General features: G+C 41.6%; 1 protein-coding gene across 2 annotated transcripts in view; it reads left to right on the top strand.

Annotated features, from left to right (window-relative positions):
* CYB5A (cytochrome b5 type A) overlaps positions 1 to 20,994 on the top strand; it is a 28,800-nt gene extending 7,806 nt beyond the window's left edge. The window contains exons 2-5 of one of the 2 annotated variants that reach the window (XM_068562222.1): positions 12,427 to 12,555; positions 14,345 to 14,374; positions 17,856 to 17,890; positions 19,631 to 20,994. In XM_068562222.1, the coding sequence (XP_068418323.1) occupies positions 12,427 to 12,555; positions 14,345 to 14,374; positions 17,856 to 17,890; positions 19,631 to 19,712 (276 nt within the window). In that variant the 3' untranslated portion in view covers positions 19,713 to 20,994. The remainder of the gene's footprint in view (positions 1 to 12,426; positions 12,556 to 14,344; positions 14,375 to 17,855; positions 17,891 to 19,630) is intronic. The other variant, XM_068562224.1, reaches the window with a different exon arrangement.
* The last annotated feature ends 632 nt before the right edge of the window (positions 20,995 to 21,626 follow it).

The raw sequence follows: 21,626 nt of genomic DNA, 5'->3' as shown, positions 1-21,626 counted from the left end.
ATGTCCAACATCATTAGCTGCTAAGGAAATGCAAATTAAAACCACAGTGAGATACTATAACATACTTGTTAGAATAAAAAATACTGGTAACCCAAATTCTGGTGAGGATGTAGAAATGCTGAATTGGTCATGCGTTGCTGGTGAGAATGCAGAATGGTACAGACACTCTGGAAATCAATCTACCTGTTGATTGATTGATTGAAAAAGCTAAACATAGACTTACTATATGACCCAGCAGTAGCACTCCTTGACATTTGTCCTAGAGAAATGAAAATTTATGTCCACATAAAAGCCTGTATGCAAATCCCAGCAACTAGAACAATGCTGGCACAGAGAGAGGACTCAATATTGGTTGATTGAATGAATAAAAGTTTATAAGTGTAAACAATATCAGACAATTGATACAGAGTGGCTGTTGGGCTGGCAGCTTTATTTGTAAAGCCCCGAACTGGAAACAACTCACATGTTCCTCAGTGGGTCCCTGGTTAGACTGGTACATGCGTAGAGGGAAGACAACTCAGCAGTAAAAAGGGAATAAAGCAACCTGACTGGGTGTCAAGGGTATTACGCTAAGTGAAAAAAGACAGTCTCAAAAGATTGCACACAGTGTGCTTCCATTTCTGTGACATTCTCAGAATGACAAGGTCACAGAAGTGAAGAACAGATGATAGGTGGCGGGGGAGGGGGACTGCAAAGGGGCAGGAGGGGGAGCGCCTTTGTGGTGACAGAATGGTCCTGTGTTCTGTGAATCTGCATGTGGGAAAGTGCCACAGACCAGGACCCAAAGATACACCAGACAGACACGCAAGTGCACACAACAACTCTAAGTCAGTCTAGGGACTCCTATTTAAGATATTTGCTGGTTCTGACGATGCATTACAGTTATGGAAAATGTTGCCCATTGAAGGAATCTGAGTGATGGGCGCATGGCACCTCTCTGCAGCTATTTTCAATATAAAGAGTTAAAACAAAAAACACGTTCATCAGCTCCCTCTCTTTCGTGGTTAAAGCCAAGACTGTAAGGCAGCTACAAGGTCCCACCGCCTTCTGGCACGTCCTGCGTCATGCATGCTGATGCCCTTGCTCTTCTAAGAACGTGCCAGGAACCCTTCCACCATAACCCTTTGCGCTGGAAGGTTATCCCCCCGATAGCAGCATGCTCACTCCTTCACTTTCTCAACGAGGCCTCTCCTGACCCCCCATTTACAGCTGGACATCTGCATTCAGCCCCCTGCATTCTGGACCCCACCACCCTGCTCTGGTTTTTCTTTTTCCTATAGCACATGTCACCTTCTAACATACCGTGTAACCTATTTCTCATGCTTACTGCTTATCTGTCTCCCTCCACTGGAATGTAGACTCTGTGAATGCAGGAATTTTTTTCTGCTTTATTCCCCGGTATATCCCAGCAACTGGAACAATGCTGGCACATAGAAAAGACTCAATAAAGTTATTTATTAAATGAATAAGCGAAAGTTTACAAGTGTAAAATATTAGAAAATCGATGCAGAATGGCTATTGGGCCAGCGTGGATAATTTCCTGACAGCTTGTTTTATTTCTCCCTTGCCTCCAGTTGCCTGTTTTAGCCAAATTTTTTTATTCTTAACACTAGATATAAAAGGAAAAATAGGCCTAATGATTTGGTATTGAGGAGGACTGGTTCCACCCTCAATCCTCCTTTTCAGTCTCAATCGTAGCCTGTCCTGTCCTCTCATCTTTTGGCCATTCCAACTCAAGATGGATCCTAGCGTAGATAGAGGAATAGCCCCTCTTAGATCATAACCCATCTTCCACTGGGCCCTCAATTTTGGTGGCTTTGCTTGTTCTTATGAGGAGCGTTGGGTTGAGCTGGGTCACAAGGCAAGCGGTGTGTGTTCTAACTCTCCTGGCCTCGGTGTGCCCTGCTCTTGTCCCTCGGAGGCAGACCTGTCCCTGCCCCTTCCTCTACCCCAGGGTCCTTACTTCTCAGTCTGGGACTTACTCTTTCCTTCAGAGATCCCAGGAGTTGTTACGTCTCCAATGAACTCACTTATTTTACCTAATGAGATAAGTTTAGTGATGGTAGAATTAAAAATATTGGTCAGGGCACACTGACTAAATGCAAAATTATCTTTGATTCATGGTAAATTTTGGGCCAAACATTTACTGTCTCAACTCTAAGAGTAACCATGAATGATTTTGCTTCTCTTTCTTTTCAAGGAGAGAACACTATAACAGCACTCTGCAGGATAGTTACCAGCTCACAGCTGCATTGCTTATCTGTTCTCATCCTAATGACCTTTAAGAATTATTTCATGTAGCGAATGTTCTTTGTCCTTATGGTATGTTGTTTCTATTAACTCTTGTCATTGGGTCTGTGGCTTAGTAGGATCAAGCCAGTTGATTTAATCCACAGAAATCTCTTGAAGATGAAGGGCAGGGTGGAAAGAAGGGGTCCCTTGGGGTTTGGCGTTTGGTGCTGGACTTGGCCTCAGCAGGTTACAGGGACCAGGCACTGTGCGAGGTTCTGTTCAAGGTTCTTTCTGGCAGTATTGAATGGGGCAGTATTGGATAAGAAAGGGAACGAAATTGATATTGATGGAACACCTATTACATGCCAGGTATTGTACTAGTTATATCACTTAATCTCTGTAGTGTAAGTGGGAGAGGTATCTAATGATGGAGAAATGGAAGCTCAGGAAGAGCTGCTACCTTCCTGGGTCGCTCTGCTAAGATGTGGCAGAGCCGGATCTTGAATTCAGCTTCCTCTGCTTCCAAACCTGGGCTTCTTCCGTAACACAGTACTGCCTGGACGTGGAGGCCAAGACAGCTGGAGACCAAACCGCAACAAAGGTGCAGGGGCTTATGGCCAAATACGTGACTACTGAGGGGTCTGCTTTAACATTTTGTCGAGTGATATGGGGAAGGGTTATCGATAGTAATTGGGAGGTGACATGTGCTTGATTCTCTTTTCTCATTGCCTCCCCCAAATAAAAACAAATGAAAAAATGATCAAGCGGTGCCTTTTTATCCATGTGAAACCGGTTATTTACAGTGCCTGAGTTAAGATCTCCAGTTGAGTTTTATGCTTTTGATGCTGTGCTCACAGGTGAGGTGGAGGACATCCGACTTTCAGGAAGCCGAGAGTGGCTTATTATTAAGACTGGTGCCTGTGGGCTGGTAGAGGGAGAGTGAGGGGTTTGTGCTGTTCATGCTGGTCAGATTGCTGCATGTCTGCAGTGGTGCTCTCCCTGTCTCGGTTTTGAGCCTCTCTGTTCTAACCATGACAGGTCCATCTGGCATTTTGTCATGGTCGCTCTGCTCTTCAGGAGCCCACAGTGGCCCTCATTGTCTTCCACTTCACACTGGCTCTCAAGGCCCTAATGGTTTGGTCCTTCTAACCATCCAGCCTGTGTTAGGGTTCTCCAGAGAAATAGAACCAATAGGAGATACTCATACATACTTCATATATATATTTATGTATGAAGAGATTTATTGTAAGGAATTGGCTCCCATGATTATGGAGGGTGAGAAGTCCCCCAGTCTGCCATCTGCAAGCTGGTGACCCAGGAGAGCTGGTGGAGTGATTGTCTGTGTCTGAAGGCCTGAGAACCAGAGGAGTCAATGGGAGGCTGAGGGCAGGGGAAGGAGAGATGAGAGATCCCAACTCAAATAATGATACAGGAAAACAGGTGAATTCTTCCTTGCTCCACCTTTTGTTCTATTCAAGCTCTGAATGGATTGGATAGTGCCCGCCCACATTGGGCGGGGCCATCTCCTCCGCTGAGTCCACTGATCCAAATGCTAATCTCATCTAGAAACACCTCCCAGAAATCAAGTTTCACCTCAAGTTGACATGTAAAGTAAGCCATCACACAGCCTCACATATTCTACTTTATTCACACTTATCTCTTCATTTGCCCCAAGTATGCCATGCATATTTCAGCCAGTAAGCCTTCATTCGTGTTCATATTCCTCTTGAGCTTATTCATCTTTATCTACTCTATTTATCCAAATACTAACTCTCCTAAAGCAGCCTAGATTATTTTTTAAAAGCATCTACCTTTCTAGACTTCTACTCTGTTCAGTCAACCATTAAGATGATCCCTTAATATTTCTCTAATTTTTTAATGTACATAAAGATCATTGTCCTAATTTGGTTTTAAGTTTCTTGACACAGAGTATGTTTATCTATGTCTTTTATATGTTCAGGACTTAGTACAGTGCCTGCCACATGGTATTTTTTTGACAAAGTGATTGATGTAGTAATTAGAATTAAGCTCAGAAGAACCCCCTTGTGCTTGAACAAGGTAGATGTTTATTCATCTGTCATAAAGAAATGAGCTTTGCAGTCCAGGTCTGGTGTGCTAGCTGTGTTCCATCAAGTCCCCTGGGGCTCTCCTTCTGGCTCACTTCTCACCTATCCCCAGAGTCAGGCCCTCATCGTTATTCTCAAAGGCTGCGTTCCCCTTCCAGACAGCAAGATGAAGGAAGGGATGAAGAGAAAGGGCAAAGGGTGCACATCACTCTGAAGGTTCTCCTGACACTTCTGCTCACATTAGGCAGAATTTAATCACATGGCATACCCAGCTGCAAGGGAGGCTGGGAAAATCTTCTATTCTAAGTAGCCATTTCCCAGCTAAAAGTTTAAGTGGGTAGGGGGAGGGTCAAAACAATATTTGGGGATGAATATTCTAGCAGCAATATGTAAGGTGGTTAAGAATGTGCTGAGGGATCGGAGAGGGGAAGACTAGTTTGGTGGCTGGAGCCATGAATTTGATGAGAAGCACTTCCCTGGTTTATTTACAAGAATGTAGGGCTTTGCTGTCTTACTAACAAGACCTTCTAACCTTTGACTTCGAAATTTTATAACTTGTTTTTCCAAAGCCTCTAAAATGTAGGAATTCTAGGAGTTAAGTTCAAAGAATAAGTAAAACATATTTTTCTGTATCAAGCCTAAAAGTATCTCATTTATGAAATTATTTGTATTAAAGAGGAATATAACTAGCAAAGACAATTTCAAAGAGATAATATAGACCCATTTTTATTTTCTGGGTAGAGAATCTAAGGAACTGTAAATGGCCATAGAAGCAAACAGTAGGAATGCAGAATGGACCTGGAAGGTATTTTCACTCGATAATCAGTTTCCCAATTAATAGTAGTTACAGACTGCATGTTCAAATCTAGAGTGATTCAACATTTTGATTTTACCCACAACATTTTCTTTCTGATTAAGATTATTGCCTTCATATTAAGTATTTATTGAAAGCATCTGTATCAGGAGTGGCATGTAAGTTTATCTTTTTTACCTTCCCAGCTTTTCTAGATCCATTTTTAATGTATTATTGCTATTTACTGTACTATTAAATATGAAGTAGAATTTACCTATAATATAAAATAATCCTTGATCTTGTGGAATCTCTAATAATGCATTTATTGCTTTATTTAGCATTTCTCTTTGGCTTCATTCTAAAAAGGACGTGAGGCATAACTCTCATTACGTTGACTTTAGAATTCTTGGCCTCGTAACATACAAAAGTTATCCAAGACCTTGCCTTCATCGATTGTAACACTTACTCTGTACCTGACCCCTTATATATTTGTACTTTTGTGGTCTGGTAAAGCACCTTCTGCTCTTTTACTCTTGATATTCTCTTTTTTTTTCTTTCTCCCCTGTATGTGGGAAACTGGACTCTTACTTTTATTTGAAAAAAAGTTACATGTTGTATGTGGTCTCTCTCTCAGTACTAGTTATCCCTGAAGTGGAGAATATCCAGGGGTTAGAGGACGAGGTGCAATCCTCCTAGGGACTGGCCTTCGCCTCTTGAACAGTGTGGTGTAGCATTGCTGGGCCATGAGGGCATTGCATATCAGGTTTGGGTCACGTACTGTTTTGTTATGTCCTAGGGGATACACCATGGAGCTTCTCAGTTTTCAGTGGGCCGCGTGAGATTCTTGGAACTTTGGTTATGAATGAAGCTTATCATGTGGTCCCTGATGGGAGGTGCTGCAAATGTGGGGTTAACCCTGATAACCTTGGTATCTCTCCTGAAGGAAGCAATCCCAGGAACACTTGAACTCCACCTGCACTGAGTGTTTTTTCAGATTAAAGCTGATGCCACCACTTCTTTAATCATCATCACATTATGCAAAGGAGCACCCTTCTCAATGTACTGAGCTCACCTTTATTCACACACACACAATAAATAAATGTTCATGTCTTTCACTGCAAATGAAATGCCTTTTCAGTTTTCACCTAGGTTGTCTCTATCTCTTGAAAAATGTTTGCATTGTCTATAGCTACACTTTCCAATATGGTAGCTAATAGACAAAAATCGCTAGTTAAATTTAAATAAATTAAATAAAATTTACATTATTTTTCAGCTCCATTTCAAATGTTCAGTAGCCACTTGTGGCCACCATATTGGACAGTTTAGATATAGAGCATTTCTATCATTGCAAAACATTCTAAGTACAAATCTGGAGCTCTCACTAAAGCAGCTTTTGTGAAGGAACCACGTTTTTGTTTGTTTGTTTCCATACAGATAGGGTATTTGGTGCAATCATTTACATCACTATTCCAAGCCATTTCTGAAGTCACATCTTATTGGAAACCAAATTTCTAATGTCTGGCACTCCTTCTTGCGAGAGCACCGGAATCACAACTAACTGCTGAACAGTCATTGACAGGAAAACACTGGAACTCACCAAAAATGATACCCCACATCTAAAGACAAAGGAGAAGCCACAATGAAACGGTACAAGGGGCACGATCACGATAAAATCAAATCCCATAACCGCTGGGTGGGCGGCTCACAAACTGGAGAACAGTACCACAGAAGTCCACCCACTGGAGTGAAGGTTCTTGAGCCCCACGTCAGGCTTCCCAACCTGGGGGTCTGGCAATGGGAGGAGGAATCCCCAGAGAATCGGACTTTGAAGGCTGGTGGGATTTGATTGCAGGACTTCGACAGGACTGGGGGAAACAGAGACTGCACTCTTGGAGGGCACACACAAAGTCTTGTGTGTACCAGGACCCAGGGGGAAGGAGCGGTGAGCCCACGGGAGGCTGAACCAGACCTACCTGCTGGTGTTGGAGGGTCTCCTGCAGAGGCAGGGGGTGGCTGTGGCTCACCGCGGGGACAAGGACACTGGCAGCAGAAGTTCTGGGAAGTACTCATTGGCATGAGCCCTCCAGGAGTCAACCATTAGTCCCACCAAAGAGCCTGTAGCCTCCAGTGCTGGGGCGCCTCTGGCCAAACAACCACCAGGGAGGGAACCCAGCCCCACCCATCAGCAGACAAGCGGATTAAAGTTTTACTGAGCTCTGCCCACCAGAGCAACAGCCAGCTCTACCCACCACCAGGCCCTCCCTGCAGGAAGCTTGCACAAGCCTCTTAGATAGCCTCATCCACCAGAGGGCAGACACAATCACAGAGAGATAGACAAAATGAAAAGGCAGAGGATTATGTCCCAGATGAAGGAACAAGGTAAAACCCCAGAAAAACAACTAAATGAAGTGGAGATAGGCAACCTTCCAGAAAAAGAATGCAGAATAATGATAGTGAAGATGATCCAGGACCTTGGAAAAAGAATGGAGGCAAAAATCGAGAAGATGCAAGAAATGTTTAACAAAGACCTAGAAGAATTAACAAACAAACAGAGATGAACAATACAATAAGTGAAATGAAAAATACACTAGAAGGAATCAGTAGCAGAATAACTGAGGCAGAAGAACAGGTAAGTGACCTGGAAGACAGAATGGTAGCAATCACTGCTGTGGGTCACACATGAATAGGCAAAACTATGAGGCTATATCTGTGTTTTTCTTCTTTTTTTAAAAAAAAAATTTATTTATTTATTTATTTATTTATGGCTGTGTTGGGTCTTTGTTTCTGTGCGAGGGCTTTCTCTAGTTGGGGCAAGTGGGGGCCACTCTTCATCGCGGTGCGTGGGCCTCTCACTATCGTGGCCTCTCTTGTTGCGGAGCGCAGGCTCCAGAGGTGCAGGCTCAGTAGTTGTGGCTCACGGGCTTAGTTGCTCCGTGGCATGTGGGATCTTCCCAGACCAGGGCTCGAACCCGTGTCCCCTGCATTGGCAGGCAGATTCTCAACCACTGCGTGACCAGGGAAGCCCTGTGTTTTTCTTCTTTGACCTCAAATTAATTGTATGCTTTTTCAGGATCAAATCATGTCTATTTTTCATGTACTTTTGTGTGTCCCATGCAATGCTTTGCACATAGTATTCATAAATATTTTGATTAAATGAATTAAACAACAATTGAATATGAAATTATATGGTTTCTGAATGGTAAGAACTATTATAGTTCAGGAGAAGGAAAGGGGTGTGAACTAGAATAGTTGGAATGGGAAAGTTGTTGTCAGTCACTTAACCAGTTGTATATACTAGTTTTAAGACCAATGTGTAATCAGCCGTGTACATCTCCTTTATTTATCCAAACTTGCTTACAAATATTTCTTTGTATCTGCCATGTGCCAGGCATTGAACTAGGTATTGGGCAGCAGGGATGAGTAAGACAGACAAAGGCCTCTGTCCTCATGAATCTTACAAACGATTGACAAAATAGAGCTTCAGGAGTACTAGGTGCTGTGAAGGAAAGAGCAGGGAGGGGATAGAGACCGTGGTGTGAGGACGGGGCAGGCCCTTCTGGACGGGCAACTCAGCGAAGGGCTCTGAAAAGCTGACATGTGAGCAGGGATAAACGAGGGGACAGATGAAATCTCATCAAGGTTTGGGAGAAGAGCATTCCACACAGAGGCAAACGTAGGGGTTCTGAGATGGGGAACTAGTTTGGCAAGTCTGAGGGCCTGTCAGAAGACCTGTCACTGAAGTGTGTCTGTTTTGCTTTTCGATTTTACCTGTTACCTCTCTCGCTTCCACTATGACCTGCTACCCTGGACTAAGCTGACATCTGAAAATCCTTACGGCATGATGGAGGAAGCACAGTCGATCGTGGGAAGGATCGAGAAGAAGCAGGAGACCCGTTAGGGGTCAGTTGTGGTTGTCCATTCAGGAGATGCTGGTTTGGTCTAAGGTGGTAGCATTGGAAGTGGGGAGAGGTGGTTGGGTTCTGAATATGTTTTGAAGATAGCCAGCTGGATTTGCTGATGGATGGGAGTGAGAAGGAAAGAGGAATGAAGTTTGATTTCTGATGTTTGGCTGCAGCAACTGTATGCATGGTGGCAACATTCACTGAGAATAGAAAGACTGGGAAGAAGTGTATCTGGGGGCAAAGTAAAACATTCGGTTTTGGTTATGTTATGTTCAGGATGCTCATTAGACATTGAGTGAACAGGTAAGTAGGCTGTTGCATGTGGGAGAAGTCTGGAGCTCAAAGGAAGCCTAATGAACTGCACTCACTAGAGAACAGGTCATATTCTGGGTCGGAGACCTGGTAAGATCACCAGGAGAGCTAGTACAGGTGGAATGGGAGAGCGCCAAGGACTGAGCACTGGGGTTGAGACTCGGAGAAGATCAGGAGAGGAAATAAAGTTGAAGGGAAACTAGGAGAGCCTGTTGTACTGGAAGCCACTTGAAGAAAGCATTTCAAGGAGAACAGATCCACTGTGCCAGCATCGCTGAAAGCATTTATGCCGTGAGCAGTAGAAAAGACAGTTGTAATTTCAGGACCTGGTAGCCACCATTCTCTTTATACCACAAGAATTTACCGTGTCTTTCTGAAAGTGTTCTTAGGAATGGGTAGAGATTGTGACAGTTGATGTCTTCTGAATTATGGACTATGCCAGTGTTTCATCTTTTAAAATCTATTTCCTGTTTATTTGCTTGCAAATAACCCTTGTATACAAAAAGATGTAAAAAATGAAAGCTATTTCCAGTTATTTTACTGGTATTCCCTAGTTTGTATCTGGAGATTCTCATATGTTATCAGCGCAAGGTGGTACTTGGGGACCTTATAATAAGTAGAGATTTCACAGAAGCAGACAGGGAATTATGCACATGGAAAATGGAATCTTCCTCTGGAAAAATGGGATATTTTTTGTTAGAAGGACAATTCCAGTGGGAATGGCTTGTTTTGCCATGGCTGCCGCTGGTTCTGTCCTTCCTGGGTCCTCCTACCATCACCCCTGACGTTCCCTCCCGTCTTTCTCTCTCTCTGGGCTCTACAGCGGCTGACTGCCTGCACACGGTGGGATGAATGGAGGTCCTAGCGAGTGACTCTTTACCAGGACAGATTTCTGATACAGACTTCACCAAAGTTTGTCTCAGACTCTTTTTTGTTACCTCTAATCTTGCCTGCCTGTAACTAGGCATTTTGGTCTTTTCCTTAATCTTTTAGAAAATCCTCAGATAATTTTGCTTTGCATGCCTGTTCTTCTATCACTTTCCTTTTTCAAAGCCTTGCCTTTTCTTTGGGCTACCCCAAATTCTATAACCTGCCCCAAAGATAGTAGTATGTTCTCTGAGAGTTTCTGGAAAGAAATGGGAGACATAGACCGTCTCTGGGAATAACCAAGATGGCGCCAACACCAGCATTCCCAGTTTTCTTTGTGACTTTCGGGCGCCAGCAGGTAAGGAAGAGTGTTTCTTTTAGTCTTCAAATGTGACGGGTGCTTATTAAAACGGCAGCATGAACTTAGTCACAAGAGTGAGGACAGTGACAAGATGAATTGTGGAGTTCCACACCATCATGATTTAGACTTGATTTCCTTGGCAATGTGTCTCTCTCTGTTTGTCTCTCCCTGCATATAACAAGCCAGTCCCGTATTTATTGTCTTATCAAGACTTGAATTATTTTTTTCCAAAAATCAATTTTTAGGCTTTGTTTCCTTACTAATTGTTTAAAAAAATCCAAAAAAATCTAAAAAAGTAGAACAAATGTATTTTAGCATCAATTCATTTATTCTATGTTTTTTCCTAAACAGTGGTCATTCAAACCAATATAACCCAAGATGTTTCTCTCATTCTCTTTTTTTTCCTTAGAAAACTGCCTTATAAATGGTTTAGGCAGCGTCTAAATCATAAATGGTTACATGTGTACATGCATACACATGCATAATGCATGCACACTTGCACATGCAATGCATGTGTGCATACATACATGTAGACACGTACTTTTTTGTTTCCTGTGCTTGACGAGAAATTAAGTTGAGAAGTTGTCCTTTTGTTTTAGGTGAAGACTATTGTGTTACTGTCTATGAAGTAGAATGTTTACTTCATTTTAGCACTTTGAAGATAAAATTCTATATATATATTTTTTAATAAATTTATTTTATTTACTTACTTTTGGCTGTGTTGGGTCTTCGTTGCTGCACGTGGGCTTTCTCTAGTTGCAGCGAGCGGGGGCTACTCTTCGTTGCGGTGTGCGGGGCTTCTCATTGCGGTGGCTTCTCTTGTTGTAGAGCACAGGCTGTAGGCGCGCAGGCTTCAGTAGTTGTGGCGCGTGGGCTCAGTAGTTGTGGCTCGTGGGCTCTAGAGTGCAGGCTCAGTAATTGTGGCGCACGGGCTTAGATACTCCGCGGCATGTGGGATCTTCCTGGAAAAGGGCTCAAACCCATGTCCCTGCACTGGCAGGCGGATTCTTAACCACTGCGCCACCAGGGAAGTCCCAAAATTCTGTATTTTTAAAACTTGTATAATTTTATGATTGTTTACAAAAGGCCAATCTATGTTTTTAACCTCATTTGAAATTTTCCTTTGAAGATAGGCTGTAATTGGAAAATAATGATTTCATTTGGGAGACTTGTCTATGGTCACATATCTTTAACAGGACCCAAAAGTTAAGGAACTCATGAATGAAGCCACCCACACAGAAGAAACAACAATCTGTGAATTTGCATAATTTGTGGGTGCTGCGTAAGTTAGTCATTTTGTGTCTCCCACATTGTTGCTTCTGTGCCTGTCAGGCTGTGCCTAAGAATAAACAGACTGTTCGAGAATTAACAAACCACATTTGTCATTGCCACGGCCTTGGAGATGCATCAGGAAGCTTCAAGCTGGCTTTCAGAGTGAGCCAGTCAACAGCCTGTACCTCCAGGGCGGCTTCCCATGTTTAAGTGGACTCTAATATTCTGTGGCCCAGTGGAAGGCTTTTAAATAAGTGTGGAAATGCGTACAAGATGTAGATTGGATAAAGACTGAGAAAAGCTTTTTGAGATTTTGAGAGCTTTATGGAAAAGCAAAGAGGACATTCCCAAAGGATGAAAAATGTGTGCCTAATGGTTTTATTGCCATGTGAATAACCGGGAAATAAATGTCTTACTATTGGAGAAAGTTTGTCTGCACTTTCAAGTAGGAAATTGAATACAAAGGAATTGTTTTCACCCAGGTTATGAATGATTTATTTTGCTACATTGTCATCTGTGACTTCTGGAGTAGGCTATTTGGTTAAGTAAACTGGCCACTTCCTTTTAATTCATTTGCCTGGAAAGCATACTCATTTTTCTGTCTGTCTGTCCTTCAAACAGCACCCCGGTGGGGAAGAAGTCTTGAGGGAACAAGCTGGAGGTGATGCTACTGAAAACTTTGAGGATGTCGGACACTCTACGGATGCTCGAGAATTGTCCAAAACGTTTATTATTGGGGAGCTGCATCCAGTAAGCACCTTTTGGGGGCCTTGTTTCTCTTTAAGGCTGTGGGTTGACCTTACTCAAATCTGTAGACTTGCATATTACAAAATTTAAAAAGGAAAAAAGCAAAAAACAATTGCTCCTGACTTTAGAAATAAATTGACCAGAAATTTCTTTGTATTTCCTTGGTTGCACTTTTCACCAGCACTTAGAATCCTCTCACTCCAGGGTCATGTCCGGGGGACAGTGCATCTCAGACTCTGAAGTTTCCCTGAGCAGCAGATTTTAGAAGGTGGGGGCATTGACCCAGAGTAGTGTTATTTTGTCTTTTTTTCTTCTTTGACCAAAATATTTTTCTTAAGAAGCTCCTTTCTACTTTCATTAGTTTGAGGATATTTAAATTCTAAAAAATGATTTAGAAATTTTAAAAAAATCAACTATGTTAAATGAATAAACTCTGCCTTCTGTAAAACCCACACGTGGTCCTCATCCTTCTCACTCTACCTGAGACCTTTGAGAACATCACCTTTGGTGGCAAGCCATGGACTGATTTTGCAAAAACGTAGGCTTGTTTTGGCTTTTATGTAAACCCAGGGCTGTAATAGGAATTTAGGCCCTTCTGCAGCATTTCAAAATGTACATTTATAACTCCACTCGTCTGTCAACCAAAGTTATCCGGAATATAGCTGCAAACTTGGAGATGTGCAAACTTGGAATCTGGAGCAGACAGGTAGATCCCTCTCACCTCTAGAGAGAGCCTGGACCTCTCCTCCGAGCCAGTGCCTTCCTTTCTCCTCCCCCAGCTCTGGGCACGTTACCAGTGGCCAACCTGAAGGGGTGGAGGTGCTCCTAGAAGCGGGCTCCAACAAGAAAAAAACATAGCAAATAGCCTCAACCCCAGTGAGCACACCTAGAAACCATATGAAAAACAGCCATGCAAAAAGTTTTGTTGCGTCTGATTGATGCTTCTTGTAGTGACTGTGAATAAAGGAAGGGTTGAAGTAGGCTCTTTGGGGAATGCCTGAAGGTAGGAAATCTGTTTTAGAGCAGTTTCCGTTGAGTGGGACGTGGGTTTTTTGGTGGTGGGAGATGGTACTTTGAGAAAGGAAGCTTCATTTGTCAGGAAGGTTTATTCATCCACATATTTTCATCTTTATCTTCTGTGTCACCAAAGCGAAATAGTTGTATGGTAATTGGAAAGGCCTGCCCTTAAAATGTTGCATCCTGTCCTTATTCTTTCCATTCCAAAGCTTGTGAGGGTAGATCAGGTGGGATTTCAGGCTGTGACTGCAGCATTTCTGCCTCACCTGTGATCACCCTTTAGAGAGTAGATGATAACCCTATAATTGGGAGACTGCAGGAATTCACTGAGGATACCACATAAATTACACACACACAAATTACACACACACAAATTACACACACACACACACACACACCCCACCCCACCCCCCCACCTCAAAGTGAATTTCAGAGGATAGAAGGGAAGAATCTAATTAGGTCTCAGCTGCTCCCTGAATTACAGATCAGACTCCGGGTCTCATAAATATATATACAGATCAGCATATAAATATGACTATCATGGATGCTATTTTAAACTTTGGAATGCCAGATTGAAATAAAGCTAGGCACTTAACCTGCTATTAATTTTTGCAGTCAGGTGGGTCAAACTGTGTATTTGATAACCTAGATGGAACCTAAAATGCTAATTACTGAATAATAATTTTTTTTTTTTAAATCTCAGTAGAAGCGAGTACTTTGGAAATGGTAGTTTTTCCTTTCATAATGGAGCTTACTTTTTTTTTTTTAATTGCAGGATGACAGGTCAAAGATAACCAAGCCTTCGGTAAGTGTGACCATCTCCAGTATCTCGGTGGCTTTAGTTATCTGCACTGTATTTCATACCTGTCAAAGTGGAAGGCATTTATTTACCTGAGGCCAGCATAGGTCTTTCTAGGTTAGATGAATATGTACCCTGTTGTCTCAGCAAAATTTTTTATTTGTTTAGGCCGGTCAGTATATTTCATTAGGATAGCTTGTGTATTCTCTTCACAAGACTCTCAATACTTAAAATAACTTTTTCACCATAATTATCAACAGATACCTTTTGAAGAGCTACTTTTTATAAGTAGCATTGTGCTTCTGATCTGAAAGATTTGACATAAGCCTTCTTTTCAGAGAACTTAAAATCTGAGCAGAGGTCTTAATACTTAAACCTTTAAGGACACTACCTATGTCTTCTTCATCTCCACGTCTCTGGGACATAGTAGGTGTTCGGTAAATATTTGTTGGTTGAATTTAATGCTAATTAAAGAACTTTTTGATGTATTTTTCCTTAAGAAAGGAAAATAATTCTAGTAGTGCTACTTTTATGCCCTGGTTCACTAGCCCTTCTCTCTGAACTGATCACCTCACTTAGATGACTTAGTACCTTTTTTGAGGCTCCTTTTTGGACGGTTGAAATTCTGTGATACATGAAGTTTTTTGCTTTTTCTCCAAAGTCTGTCAGGGGAAAATGTGTAATTTTTCCCATTAGGTGTTCAGTATGTTAGTAAGCTTGGTGCATATCATTCAGCTGTAGTAAAACAAGGATTTGCTAAGGCCTGTTACCTGAACTTGGAACTAATGTAGGTCCAACCATGTCCTGAACCACGATTCCTACCAGCAGAAAGCACCAGTTAGAGCTAAGATCTCCTACATAACTGTTTTACTTCTGAGAGTCAGACTCTTCCTTTAGAACATACGTGACTCTGCTGACTTTAGAGCAGAACTGGAGGAATATAGGACAGGAACTTGCTATTTTTCGTAGAGGCCAGAAGCAAACACAGTGAAAGAAAATACATGACCACTTTCCTAGATTTATCTTTTCTGTGCTTCTAGTTTATCAGAAGAGAGTGTTCCTTTTTGGGTGTGTCTTATAAACATTCCATCTATCTCCAGTCTGATAAATGTACACCGTGGTCTGAATTTTTGAAATTTTGCCTGCTGAAAATATTCGAATTGTGCAATAAGCTGCACCAAAGATTATTAGCTTGAACCTGCCCAAAGGGAAACAGGTGAAGTTGCCAAGTTAAGATATTTGTAGACACAGAGACGCATTTTTAAGTAAGCAAATCCATATCTATCTATTTGACATGGATGATATCATTAGTGGCAATACCTACTGATAGATTTTTGTGGTTGCAGTTTTCAGAACATTGCTCTGTTAGTGAATTGATTTGGTTCTCATGATATCATGGGGGAATCCCTGGACCTTCTAGGGAAGGTGAAGGCAATGCAACTCAACCTTGTTCCAAGCTTTGACCTTGTTCAAGGTCACACACTGCAGAACCACTGCTAGCACCCACTTAAGGCTTGGCAGTTGCAAGTCTCTCATGCCTCTGTAGGCTCTAGCCTTTGCATAAAAGGCATCACTCCATCAGCAGTGTTTTTAGGGAAGCCTTCCAGTGAAGAAATAGGCTAAGTGAGATGAAGTTATAAATGAGGTGTCTTTGATTTGCAAAAGCTCGATGGGCTTTGCATGCTTTTATTGAGAGCTTATCATGTACTGATTTCATTATTAACCTTTTCCTACTTGAAATTGAACCCCTCAAGGTCACGGAGTGAACAGAAGGCACAGCCTGTAATAAAGACCAGAGTCTTTTTCCCCTGTTCTGACAAATTTGTTAGTTACATACCAATACCCAACTGTGGCCCAAGTGCTAAGTGGTAATTCAAACTTGCCTTAACTCTTAAGCATCCCTGGGTTAAGAGCCTAACAGATAATAAGCTATCAAAAATGCATATTATCTTTTACAGTTCAGCTCTTTAGAGGATCATTGTTGTTGCTGGTGGTGACGACGCACTAGTAGTGGAAGGCAAGCCAGCCAAGTTTCCCTGCCGAGTTGTCAGCATGTTTGGTGAAATGCATGCGCTCAGTATAACAAAATAACAGATCCGTGTTTGCCTTCTGTTTACTATTTCAGGCTTAGCTTTCTAGTGTGACAATAACATTTTACCTTAAATGAACTGTTGCATTTGTTTCAGAACTGATTATGTCTTTCTTTATATGTCTCTAATAGCTAAATAATATTTTCTCATTGTCCAGTTACTTCTAGTAATCCTTATTAATTTTATTCATCTATACAAAATTTGAAACCTAATCTTGCAGTAGTTATGAATACTTTTTGTAGTCTCTAAGATTTAATATTGCTTAAAAAGATAATAACTGAAGTTTTCTTTTAAATGACTATTTTTTTCCCTCCTCCTGTGTCAGGAATCTTAAAGGCCATGTTACCAGGTTGGTGGGTCTCATAACTGCTTTGCTTGCTCTTCCTGGAAGGTTTCTGCCTTTTCACGGGAATGTCTTTAACTCGCCTTGCTGTGTGTAGCTCTGCCTCACTGCAAATCGCTGATTGTTTTGCTAATGGTTTTTTATCTTGTGTTTTGGGGAAACTACAGAGATAGAGCTCTCTCTGAAGCTGCCTTATTTCTGGCTACCTTTCTTTGAGGCACTAATACTTCTGCTGGTGTGGCGCTTCAAAAGAATGCTTCTTAACAAGTTTTTAAGCCCGAAAAAGCTTACATTTCACTAGGCCTTAGTTACCCCGCTGTTTGGGGAAGTATGCATCTTCCTAGAGCCATCCATAGTTCATTTTCATGGTACTGACAGGAAGGACCCCTCTCAGAAAGTGCTGGAAAGTAATACAGGCTGTAGCTGTGAAAGACCGTGGCATTTGAAGGTTTCTTGGTGGGTGACAGTGTGAAGTCAGCCTGTGAGGCCTCCAGTGTCTTTTTAGAGCCTTCTTGACAGAGTTAAAGAAGGCCAGGAAAGGTGGTCCAGACTGTTATAATTTAAATGATACTTCTTATTTTTTCTTTTTGGTTGGCATGTCTTTTTATATAATCTGGGTACACTTTTACTTCATATGAGATTTGATGAAGTAACTGATGTTTTTATCGAACATTTCATTCATGCTTTTGAAGAATGAAACTTAAAGATAATGAAACCTTAAAGACAGTGATAGGTTCTGTGTATGTATAAATGATACCTGTGTTCGGTTTCTATGTTAAAGTATTTAGATGTGCAGAATATTTTAGGTAGCCTATTTTTAACATTTTCTTTCAAATTATCTAATTTTCTTCTTCTGAAAAAATGGTGAAATTAGGTATTCAGGTGAGAAGTTTATGATATAATTTTCCCTTTCAACTTTTTTTGAAGAATGCACTGAATAAGAAGAATGAATTGAATAAACTATTGTGATCTTGTTTTAAAACAGGTTTTAGTCAATTGAATAAATGTTTAGATGTTCCCTTTAACTTACTTTACTTTTTCTCTTGTGTTTCAGGAAACTCTTATTACTACTATTGATTCTAATTCCAGGTATGTGGTAGTTTTCTTTAAAAGCATTACTGTGGTCAGAAGGCTCCTAAAATCAGAGTTGGACTGGGGGCCTCTCCCCTCATCCGAGGCGCCTCTGTTGCTCCGGCTCCCGCCGTGTGCCTCTCAGTGGACAGGCCAGGGGTCATCTCCACTTAGCACCCAGACTACCCAGGGCCTTCCCTCCTCAACTGTCTGACAGCTCCGACCGTGGACACTTCAGAGCGACCCCGGATCTCACCCTCCAGCTGCATCTACCTTAAGGAACAGAACAAATGTAGTCTCCTGTTCCCCTGTGGCAGTCCTGTGGCCCGGGCAATCTTTTAATCTCCAGGCAGACATTCCTCATTTCCTTCCTCATTTTGATATGTGGTCAGTTTCTTAAATTGTCATGATTATATCTCCCTAAGCATGCCTCAGTTTTCCCTTGTCCCTTTTCTAGGTTGGTCTTAAAATTGAACCCAGTAATCCAAGTGTAGCATGAATCACTTGTTCTAGGGACTAGATTGCTTTATTATACTTTAAGATCATAATGACATTTTTGGCAGCTCTACCATCCTGACTTGTTTAATTGCCATTATATACATCTTTTTTGGACCCAAGCTCAAAGCTACACAGTCCTGCTTATTAATTTCGCCCTGTCAAATTTTGCTGCCCCCAGGCTGTCGGTATTCTGGTACATTCCCTGCAGTATTTCCTTATTTCTTCTTGCTTTCCCCTGAAATGTCAGTCTCCTTCTAAATGGAAACTGAAAACCTACCAAATTACACTTGTAATCCTTTTGCAGTTTAAATCTTTATTTTGAACTTGATCTTTGAATGGGTTGATATGTGAAGAATATTAAAGGGTAGAAACTTTGACAGAAAATATATACGTAGCTGTTACCAGCTCTTTATTCAGGTTCTAAAACCTATACATTAATTTCTGTTTTGTAAGAAATTATAGGTTCAAATCTGTATTGAAGATCATCCTAACCCTGCCCCTGATATCATCTGTCATTTATAGTAGATCAAAAATTCTATGCATCAGGACTGAACAGTGTGTAAATTAGGGATTTTTGTGAATTTATACCTATGGACCACAGATTAAATAATTTGGGCATGTTGTTTATTAACACGTTAAACCTACTACACACATGTAAAGAGTAGATTTTCAAAACAAAATCACAGATTGTTGAGCTGTGGTGCTAGTAGCAACCGTAGTAATCCCATGCTTCAAACTCCTTAACTTTATGCTCAGGAGGTGTGATTTGCCCTTGGCTATAGAGCTTGCTGATGGCTCTCTTGAAATGAGAACCTTGGTCTTCTGGTTCTCAGTTCAGTGCCATTTTCAATTCTTCACTTACGGGTGTAACTAGAATAAAACCTGCTAGGAATATTCACTTTCGTGAACTTGTGATGTATAACCCAGAGTTGATGTCTTTTCGATAAGTCACTAGTTCTAGGTGGCATCTGTTGGGGGAGTGATTCATAGCTCTTTGTATAAGTACGTAGAAACAGATCTAAATGGAACTGGGAGGACATTAGTTTTCTTATAAGGCTGGAAGGACAGACCAGTTGCCAGTATACCGGGACATGTGTTGTACTCACTGCACTTTCAGCAATTCAGAGTTACCTTTTCATCCAAAAAGGTTAGAGAGGTAATAAAAACATGCCATGGTGACTTCCATGGTAAAGAGAAGGAGCACAGTCTCGAGTCCCCTCCTTCGAACACCATGCAAGCGTCACTGCTGTTTCTTTCCAGCTGGTGGACCAATTGGGTGATCCCAGCCATCTCAGCACTGGTTGTAGCCCTGATGTATCACTTCTACACATCGGAACACTAAACACGTTCTCAGAAGCCAATGGAAGAAAAGACTGCTTTGGTCTGGGGAGAAAGAAGCCACCGTTAACTGCTTCAACTGACAGAACGCTTCACCTGAAAATGATTTGAATACACCTATTTTCCTTTCCTCCTACATTAGACACAAAACAAACCGAGAAGAACTGTTCTTTCTAGTCCTGAACTTTTAGAGTGTGCCTTTTTATTCATCAGCTTTGTTTTGATGTTCCATCACTATGTCATTTGCTTATTGTGGGCACAATCTTTTAAAACATACCACTGTGTTTGGCTGTCTGTTTGATATGTAATTGTCTTTAATGTTTGGAATCTGATTATTTGGCAGTCATTTAATGTGCTAATCTTTCAGATCCAAGTTGTCTGTCTGATGTGAGTAGGGGTGTCCTGGGATCTCTTCTTGTGCTGCTTCATCTAATTGAATAATCAGGTATTGCATGCTTCCAATGTAGTTTTTTTTTTTACAAGTAAATTAAGGAAGGCCCAGAAATAATAGCTTAAAGATTTCTAATAATTGTTCTACTTGAACAATCATATAGATGATAAAAAGAGAAAGTGGCCTGCAAGACCTAGAAAAGATACTCCATCTTTTCTTTGATTGAAAACACCAGCAACATCAACAAAAGCCTGTGAACCATGAGAGAACATTACCACTGTCCCTCCTCTCAGCGTAAACATGTCATTCCGAAGAGATTCTCAGTTATGCAGGTTCTCAGGTTTTACAGACCCCTCCTTCAGAGGTGAAAACTGTTTACGTGCTCCTGTAAAGAAATGGTGATTCCCTAATTTGTAAAAACACACATTTGAAAGAGATTGTGGGACATTTGGAATCTGATTTTTGAAGAAATTTAGCTCTGGTGATGGGCCATGAAGAACTCTGGTATGGACTGATTCAGTGGATTGATTCAGTTATCCCGTCTTTGTTTATTATTCTCTGCCCAGTGCCTTTTTCTTTAAATGTCGAAACTTGAGAGATGAATTTATAGATTCGAAGTACTTTGTAGTTAGCGATGATTGTCCATTGGCCTGCTAGCCGACTGACGAGCCATGGAGTTCTTCAGAAATAACTAAACACATTGGAAAGGAATTTGTTTAAATTACAGAGCATAGATTTTTATAATCAATGACATGTATCACCCTCTGCCTTTTTTGTCACTGGAAGTTAGAGCGAATGTAGGAGGGCAGTGGGGCAGCTGTCTCTATCACATGGGAAAATACGTTGCAGAGGAATCCTTTGTTTAGATTTTAATAAACATAAGCCTGGAACAAAATCATGCCTCTTGTAATGGACTTGAAGTGCCCGACACATCCCTCTGCGTTTTGATACATCGACAGATGAGTCAGCAGGCTCTGCTGTAACGTGCTGTCATGACTGTGCAATCATGGATAGGTCAGTAGCTAAATAAAAGTGACTGTGGGACCTTCACTCTGCTTTTTGATGCTACCGTATCAAGGATATCCATGTCGAGTTCCACAGTTCTTCCTCTAAGATAGGAGAGCAGTCGGTTCACTGTTCCGGGCGTGGTTTTCAGCATCATTATGAAGGGTGTGTCTGGAAATAAACGGTATATAACCAAAGGGATTAAGGCAAGAAATTAGTGCCCTGGTGAGCGTTTCTGCATCTGCCCTCTCCCACTCCCCCACCCCACCGCGCCATAGATAGGGGCTCTGCAGGTTCCTCTGAAGCTTGGAATGAAATGACCACCAAGCTTGCACTCCTCTCCCTGGCCCACACGTGCGGTGAATGTTTGCATGTCCCCCATCTGGATCTCTTAGAGAAGAGCTTGCTTTAAATTTGGATGAGATACTTGGTGTGTGAAATTTGAACAAAGCAAATCGTACAATAATTGCGAATTTACAGTTAAAAGCCATGTCCTGTCCGTGTGCAGAAATCTCTGTGAGG

The sequence above is a fragment of the Eschrichtius robustus genome, chromosome 14 (genome assembly GCF_028021215.1).
Source record: "Eschrichtius robustus isolate mEscRob2 chromosome 14, mEscRob2.pri, whole genome shotgun sequence".
NCBI classification, from domain to species: Eukaryota; Metazoa; Chordata; class Mammalia; order Artiodactyla; family Eschrichtiidae; genus Eschrichtius; species Eschrichtius robustus.
This window is presented reverse-complemented; position numbering and strand designations above follow the sequence as displayed.